The sequence below is a fragment of the Fukomys damarensis genome, unplaced genomic scaffold, assembly GCF_012274545.1.
Source record: "Fukomys damarensis isolate Sample0158 unplaced genomic scaffold, DMR_v1.0_HiC HiC_scaffold_3, whole genome shotgun sequence".
NCBI lineage: Eukaryota > Metazoa > Chordata > Mammalia > Rodentia > Bathyergidae > Fukomys > Fukomys damarensis.
Genome location: NW_022900915.1, coordinates 44152468 through 44161180, shown reverse-complemented (window position 1 = coordinate 44161180; position 8713 = coordinate 44152468). Strand labels below are relative to the sequence as shown.

The 8713-nt window shown below is 45.5% G+C and overlaps 1 protein-coding gene across 1 annotated transcript in view; it reads left to right on the top strand.

The window, feature by feature from the left end:
- Msh3 (mutS homolog 3) overlaps positions 1-8713 on the top strand; it is a 107876-nt gene that overhangs the window by 60979 nt on the left and 38184 nt on the right. The window contains exons 16-18 of the mRNA XM_033765680.1: positions 1272-1459; positions 2171-2339; positions 7397-7461. Coding sequence (XP_033621571.1) covers positions 1272-1459; positions 2171-2339; positions 7397-7461 — 422 coding nt within the window. The remainder of the gene's footprint in view (positions 1-1271; positions 1460-2170; positions 2340-7396; positions 7462-8713) is intronic.

Sequence of the window (8713 nt, the reverse complement as noted above, 5' to 3'; positions counted from 1 at the left end):
AAAAAAAAAAAAAAAAAAAAAAAAAAAATGATGGACAGAAATTGGGTGCACATGTTCTGCTTACCCTCTTTACGAGAGTGCCAGTGTGAAACTGCCCACATGCAGGGTAGACAGTTGCGGCGCATTCAGGTGTGTGGTGGAGGTACAGTCCCTGTGCCCTCTCTGTGCCTGCTGCCCAGGGCACGCGTGCCCTCCAGAGCACTTCACTACTGTTTCTATTTTATACCTGCAGAGATCAATGCTTATCCTTTCAAGAAACAGAGAAAATGCTGCTGCTATGTAAATACATAAAAATATGTGCAGTATATGGTATAAACATACTATACACATTTAAGAAGACATGTTGAAAGTATGGCAGTCTTTTTAATGTGTTCAGATGTCTGAAGTTTTGACTGTTTCACAGTGTTTTTCCTAATAGATCCCAATGAGTGGATATTTGTTCTTATCTTTTTAATATTATTATAGGCAGTGCTACTGTAAATATTCAGATGCATGTTTTTCACTAGTTGTTAAAGTATGTGTTTAGAAGGATGTTTTGAAGTAGCACTGCTTGGTTGAAGGGTGTGTGCATCTTAAAATCCATGCGGACAAGCCAGTGTGCCGACAAGAGGGTAGGCTCCTCTAAGGGTATATAAACGTGCTTCTAATTTTCACCCCGTAACAGGTATTTTCAGCTTTTAGATCTCTGACACTCTGAGACACGAAAAGGCTCCCTTGCAGTTTTAATTGGCTTCTCCTGTGTGACGTTCACATGTGATTGATGGAGGCCAGCCATGTACTTGGTTTTGAAGGCTTTGTTTGTTGTTTCCATTTTCGTGTGGGTTGGGGGCTCCTTCCCTGTTTGGGAGAAGTCTGTACTTCCTCGAATGTCTCACAGCTGTCCCCTCGGCACTGCCCTTCACGCATTTGATGTAGACCACAGAGCAAAAGGGTGGCAAACGATTTTTAAAATGAAAAGTACCCAGCAAGGATTGGCTTTATCCCTTGCTCACATCATTTTCTTTCAGCCTGCAAACATTTTGTGTGTTTAATCTCATTAGGAAGTCCCATGGCACTAACTGGTGAACTAACTAGTAGTTTTAAAAATTTCGTCTTGGGGTCCGGGGATGTAGCTCAGTGGACCACACCTACCTCGCAAGCACAAGGTCCTGAGTTTGATCCTTGGCCCTGGAAAAAATTTTTTTGTCTTTATTCTAACTTATAAGATCACTAGTGAGACTTGACTTTCATGCACCTTATTCTGTGGAGGTAAAAACTACTTCTCTTCTCAGTGTTCCACCCAAGAGTTCTTCCTGATAGTTCGAACCCTGTATCACCTGAAGTCAGAGCTACAAGTGTTAATGCCCGTGGTGAATTCGCAGGTACAGTCAGACCTGCTCCGGGTGATTGTTTTGGAAATTCCAGAGCTCCTGGATCCAGTGGAACATTACTTAAAGATACTCAACGAACAGGCTGCCAAGTAAGTACAGAGTGCTCAGTCCTTCCCTTCTGACAGCGAGCTTAACCCCACGCATTTGGCGTCGATATATGGCTTCTCTGTCTTCGTTAGAATAACACTAGACATGGCTTGGATGCAGTGCAGTTAGACGTGTGAGGGGTACTGAGTTGTGCATTACAGCCAAAAGGTGCCTGCACCAGACCCTGCTGGTAGGGCAGGTGGAGTGCTGACTGCCTTGCTCCCGGGATGAGAAGATAGAGCCAGGCACAGCTGGGAGAGGCAACTCTAACTCAGAAACCCAGGTTGGGCAGCATCTTGTACCCACCCCAGATTCTCAGATCCGCCTCTTATTTAGAATTTCTTTTTGGAAAGCTCTCCTTTGAAAGGACGCCACTTCATGGTGCATCCCACAGAACTCCGGATGAAAGGCAGATTTGGTGTTCACATCTGTCTTTGTGTTCTGAACAGGCAGGTGACAGAGATGTAATTTTACCTGTCGGCTTCAGCAAGGGGATCATGAACTTGCCCATTGAAAACGAAGCAGGGTAATCTTTGCAACCCGCGGAGGCCAAGGCATGGCCCCATAAATGCTGTGTGACAGAGCTGGGTTAGAAAACCACCTTCCCGACTTCCAGCCCTTTGGTCTTTCGGCATTCTGCAAGAAGGAAGCGATAACTGGTCTAATTAATTTACTTCAATACATGTGTTGCATTTTTTTTTTTTACGTTTTAGAGTTGGGGATAAAACTGAATTATTCAAAGACCTTTCCGACTTCCCTTTAATAAAACAGAGGAAGGATGAAATTCAAGAAGTTACTGTCAAGATCCAAACACATTTGCAAGAAATAAGAAAAATACTAAAAAACCCTTCAGCGCAGTATGTGACAGTTTCAGGACAGGAGGTAATGTCCAGCGTACTTTTCTTTTGCATCAGCTTGCAGTGAGTGGAAAAGATATTTTGAAGTGTAGACAAAAGTCTGAGGAGAATGTTTAAGTATCACTCTTTGAAAGTTTCTGTTTTGTTCCTTGGAAATATGTTGTAATTTGTTTTCATAAGAAATATTTTACTAACAGTGTTTTACTGGTCTCTTGATAATGCATGTAACTTAATGTTACGAGTTTTGATGTTGTCTCTTGAATCTATGTTATAGAAAACCTTGATTATTGTGAGTAGTAATATAGAGAATTCACCCAGCCTGCGGCCAGGAGAGAGATCCTGGCTTACAGATGGTGAAATGGCCCCGAGTTAGCACAACTGCTAAAAGAAGACAAAACAAAAGCACCCTGAAACCTGCCCATGGCAAGTCTTCTGTGACGGCGGTGTTGTGTAGAATGTGTGCTTCTCTTGCACCTTTCCTCTGCCGTGCTGGGTGGACCCCGGGCCCACACACAGCAGGGAGAGAAGCACTTCTCTCTCCAGTCCTCTGGGTCCTGCGTGTCACTTCTGTGTCTTACCTTTACACGAAGATTCAAGCTGCCGGGATTTGGGAAACTTCACTTTGCTAGAATAGCAAGTGGGGAAAATAATTTTATTCAAGATTTTAAAAAATAGGTATTTTTCTTATAGGGAAATTTTTATTTTCAAATCAAATGTCTTTTTTTTTTTTTCTACCGGGAATCAAACTTAAGGCCTCACGCTTGCCACGCAGGTGCTATGCCTGAGCTCCATCCCCAGCCCTAGCTATCTTAATCTTTATATTATTTTGTGTATTTTGTTAAAAGATGGCTGATCGTATGTAAATAAAGCACTATAAATGATAGCATTTATGAAAATATTTATACATTGGACATTTAAGAACTTCACTGATTTAAGTTAGCCTGTTGTTCTGTACTAAAATCGTGAAGACGTTCCCAGGCAGGTATTTCATTAGATGTGTTCCACTTAGGGCTCTGTATGACAAAACGTGATTTGACCATATTTATGAGTATTCATGGTGTGACAGCATTTGCACGTTATCTTCCAAACACCAGGTATTTAACTGCTTCTCCTGTCTTGCTGTGTGCTCATGACATTGCGAGGTAAAAAGTAACCTGAGTGCCGCTCTTGTGGCTCAGTGGAGAAAACCTGGTGACCACAGTGGCTTTGGTATCCACAGTGGAGGGAGTGGGAGAGGAGCTGCCTGGGGCTGCAGTGGGGAGTGCTTGGTGTGCCTGCCAGCCCTGCCAGCCCCGTGCAGGGTGACGGCAGGGGCCCTGTGCTGGGTGAAGGCGTGGAGTCCGAGTTAAACTCGCTGAAGCTTTTCCTGGCTTCCCGATCCTACCGCGCTCTGCGGAGGTGCTGTCAGTGAGGGGAGTGCTCACACTAACCCAGCACTGGTTGAAGCCCAGGAGTGTGCTAGGGTTTTACACACATTGTCTTGTTTAATTCTTGTGCAACATGAAGTGAGTTATTCCAAGGTGGCTGAGCAGGAAACTGGGCTTTGGAGCCATTGGCTGAGTGCCCCAGGGTCAGCAGCCAGGGCCGCCCTGGCCTGCCATGCCCCTGCTTTTGTCACTGCAGTCACCAGTACCAACCCCAGGAACTGTCAGCAGCACGGATTTACCTGGTGAGATCCAGTCACCTTTGAGTCTATATTGTCCCAACTAAAATTAAGCTTGAGTGTTAGGGAGACAGTCTGGGGTTCATTTGGCCGCTTTTAAGTAAAAATGGAAGAGAATGATGAAGAGTTGGTTATTTGTTGTGAGTGTAGCCTTGAAAGTTAAGGAAAAGTCCAGAATGGAGATCAAGCGTTTGTTTTCTGGATGATTAGGAAGAAAAATGCTATCTTTTTATTCTTTACATCTTAAGTAGGTCAGGACAACGAATTTGAGAGACTCTTCTAGTTATTCCCAGTAGGATGAGTTCTTGTTGGTTTTAACAGCCTGCTCTAGATTTTTACTGCTACATTAATGCAATCTTATGTTTAAATTTTTGAGAAATAGCGATTCTGTTCAAACACCAAATAAATTCTAAATATTCAGAATTCCTATAGTCAGATTCTGTTTTGAAAACAGACTAAAGGTTTTGGTAAATTATTTAGAGTTACATAGAAGGCTAGACTGAGGTCTGTCGAGTGTGATTACTCTGAGAAGTGAGGGGGGAATCTCTTGGTGGGCCAGGGATGTAGCTCAGTGGTGCCGCTGCCTGCCTTGTAAGGGCAAGGTCCCGAGTTTGATCCCCGGTACCAAAGCAAACAAAAACCAAAACCGTCTTTTTGACTGTGTGCACATGCTTCATATTTTATACTCTGTCTGAATTTTCCTTCTGTACCTTTGACTGCTGTCACACTTTTAAAGCCCTAATGGGCTGAAGCACCCTGTGTAGAGCACAGATCTTGTTATCACTGAGAGTGGACTGAGGAGTGGCCAGACCGCCACACCCGGGTTGTGCTCGGTTTTCAGGACTCGGCATACCGAGCCTGGTTGTGAGATGGCTCTGCAGGGATTGGCTCGGGAGGAAGTCATAAAAGAAGGAATTTGTGTCACTTCCTGTAGCTCGCTGCTTCCGTGGCAGGCTCTGTCTTCCGTGATGTCCACGGAGAATTATCTCAGACCTACACCACACATGGACCCGGGGCAGGACTGGAGCAGTACTGATCAGTACTGGTGTTTGTAAAGGAAAGGGAAGCAAATACTGGGAAAAATCTTCAGGAAAATTTTATGAATTCATAGCATGCAATACATCCAAAAATCTGTTTTGTGTGTTCAAAGTATGGGAAACATTCTTTGTTAAATCTTCTACGTGGAAAGGTGTAAGAGGTGAGAGGCAGAGGAGGGCGCAGGTTAGTGCCGGGCTGGAGGACCCGGCCTGGCGGCCTCTGACGCACCGGCTGCGGTGGAGGAGGAACGCGACTTGTAAGCAGGCAGAACGTCCCTGAGGGGAGTGGGGAGTCACAAGGGCACCTGAGGCAGGTGCCTCCCATTAACACCTAGGAGATCTCTCAGAGGTTTCTGTGCTGTGTGCAGTTTTCCAGTGTTATTCTGTGTTCTTTTGGAATAAAATGCTTAAATAAAAGCCCAGGCTGATCATTCTACTTGAAAAACAGAATAGCTAGAAAGAAATTTCCCTATTCTATGTGGTATGGTCAAAATACCCAGTGAATGTTTAAAACTTTCAGAGGTATTATAATAAAAGGCGCACTGCCACGGATGCCCTCAGACCCTCGGCCTGGCTTCCGGCACACGTATCTTGTGATCCCGCCACTTTCTGAAGCAGGTCTGGAGTCCTCTTTCCTGAGAGTCCTTGTGGGATGTGATCAGAAATCCACAGCTGCTTCTGCCGAGCACCGCCCTGTGGCCAGGCAGCTCCTAGAGACATGATACTGTGTCCCCATCCACTTTGACACCGTGCGCTTCTGGCTCAAAAAGACCGTGGAATAGAAACATTGTGAAGCCACCTGGGACACGGAGGCAGCCAGGACAGCACAGCTAAAGACACCCAGGAAAGAACTTCCAGAGCTGTGGCAGCAAGTGGCAAAAACCCTGGGACAAGTGTGCAGAGCTGGGCAGGAGTCGGGGGGACCCATGGCACTGTGGCCTTCAGGGTAAACGTTTTATTTAAACCTTCACTGTAGTTTTCCATCACACCTCATGTGGCTCGTGCAGCCGAGGAGCAGGCTAGTGGTGACACTCAGGACTGGCAGGGACCGGAGCCCGAGTGGCTGCAGAGTTGTGTGTCCCAGCAGGCGACCCTGGAGCTTGAGCGGCGACTGCGGCCCTGGCTGCCCAACTGGCCACCTCTGCCCCTAGCGGCGGTGCTGGAGCCACGGTGGCCCCAGTGTAACCAGTTCCACGATTCCATCCCTGTTTCCTGTCCCTGCTGTGGGCTCTGGGTGGCTGTCATGGGGCTGGGTGCTTCCTCCCAACCCCGGGGCCCACCGGAGCCGGAGCCCTGCGTTTCTCCTCTGCTGCCACTCCCAGGCGGCCCCCCATCGGGCAGCAGTGTGAGAGTGATTCACCTTCTTGTCCATCGTATCTATATAGTGACTGCTTCTCAGTTACTTTTCATGTCCAAAGGGACTCTAGTCCCTGCCCTCATAGCTGTGTCACTGAGTGTCCATACGTTGGGGCATCTTTATTCAGAAATTTTTGGTAAAGGCACAAATTGGTCAAATTAGCTACTGATTCCTGTCATAACTAATGTAAAAGCTGCCGGGATTCTACTAATTGAAAATAGGTGTATAGCCAGCTGATGTTACTAGTATGACGACAAATACCTGGAACTACGTGCATATCGTAACCGCAATTGGGAGAAAACTTCCCACAGCCGCCCAGCACTAAGCGACAGCCACACGGCCTCCTGGCTTCCTGAGAAACCTGCAGGAGAGCAGAGATGGACAAAGAGCAGAAATGGCTCCTTGGGCAGGTGGAGCAGTCAAAACTTACTTTGTGCAGATGCTCGTAGAAGATTTGGATTCCCTGAACAAAGGCTGTTGCACAAAACCCTGTTCTGTGTGGAACAGAAGAGGGCCCATGGCTCAAACTAGTGTAATATGTCATAGTCGAATTTTTTTTTAATAGTTGAATATTTTAAATTTTTGTCCGGAGAGGGTCTGGGGTTTAGCTTAGTGGCACCGCACCTGCCTTGCAAGTGCAAGGTCCTGAGTTTGATCCCCAGTATCACCAAAAAAAAAGTTTTTTTTTGTCATTAGAAATTTAATCTGAATGGAGTAATAGGATTCTTAAGATAAATGGATACTAATAAAACAGGCTATTAATGAAAAAAATCACTATTGCTAGTATGCACATAGCAATATTGTGAAGTCCCAAGTTGTATCCTTTATTATAGACTTTTGCTCAGTACAAATTGTGCTTTATCATAATCAGTCAGATTTGCTGTTAAGACATACAAATGCTCCCAAGAATAGTGCTGGGTTTATTTTGAATGCTTAGAATACTTACTGAACTGTTATACTACAATGAAAACGTAAGTGTTACCCATTTAGATATCTGAATGCGCATTTGTATTTATTTGTTCTAGTTCATGATTGAAGTAAAGAACTCTGCTGTGTCTTGCATACCTCCTGACTGGGTGAAGGTTGGAAGGTAGGTTTAAAACCACTCTTTTCTTGTAACGGAATCACAGTGACCTGTGTGCCTCTGTGTGGTGCTTGCTCAAAGGTAAAGCAGCTTTTCTCCCTTGATTTCCTTATGGACATTTTGACCAAAGAGAATATTTTGTTATTTTATCATTGATTTTTAAAATATTTTTCATAAAGATGTCATTTTTATAATCTTCCTTTGTAGCTTACTGTTTTGTCAGTTCAGAGCACACAAGGAGAAACACGGAGGACCTCAGTGTAAGGTCAATTTGGGTAAGGTGTGCTGGTGCACACCTGTAATCTCAGCCCTGAGGCTGAGGCAGGAGGATGGCAAGTTTGCACCCAGCCTGGACAGCTTAGTGACGTACAAAACCCAGACGACAGATGCAAAGGGCAGGGGTGAAGTTCATTTTGGGTAAGGTGTGCTGGTGCACACCTGTAATCTCAGCCCTGACTCTGAGGCAGGAGGATGGCAAGTTTGCACCCAGCCTGGACAGCTTAGTGACGTACAAAACCCAGACGACAGATGCAAAGGGCAGGGGTGAAGTTCAGTGTGAATGCCTTGATTTGGATCTTTGGTAAAAAAAAAAAAAAAAAGAAAAAGGAAAAGGTTAATTTGGTCGCTTGAACTTCTTGATGAATGCTACACCTGACATTTCCTTGAAGAAGCTGAAATTTCATTTTGTACCTCACTGAGTTTCACATTTCTTTCTTTCTTAACGCTTTCTGTGGCACATAGCCATAGTAGTTCTTTGCATCTATTTAAACTTGGCATGAATTGATGAAAACAAATTAATCCAAAACAGAATTAGACAGGCACAGTGAGACTGCCTTTTCCCATTGGCATTCATCTCCAAAGCAGCCCCTTTGATGCTCTTTCTTTGAGACAAGGTCTCGCTTTGTAATTCAGGCTGGCCTTGAACTCACTGTGTAGCCCAGGGCAGAAGGAACGCCGTGCAGTGGAGGGCCGGAAATGCTGGTGCGGTGTGTGAATTACTAATTATTTTAATTTAAAAGGGAAACTGTTTATTATTCCCCATTGCCACAGCCACAGACCCCACAGCCCAGTGAAGGGCTCTTCCGCTCCAGCACCACCTTCCCCTGCCCGAGCCCTGCTGAGGAAGAGCCCCGTGTGGCCGGGTTTCTCTGAGGGTTTGTCCTCCGACCGCTCTGTCCTCCCTCTGGCCGCCACTTGGAACAGTGCTCTCTGCAGTGACACTGTGACAGTTGCAGCGCTCTGTCTAGAACAGGGACTG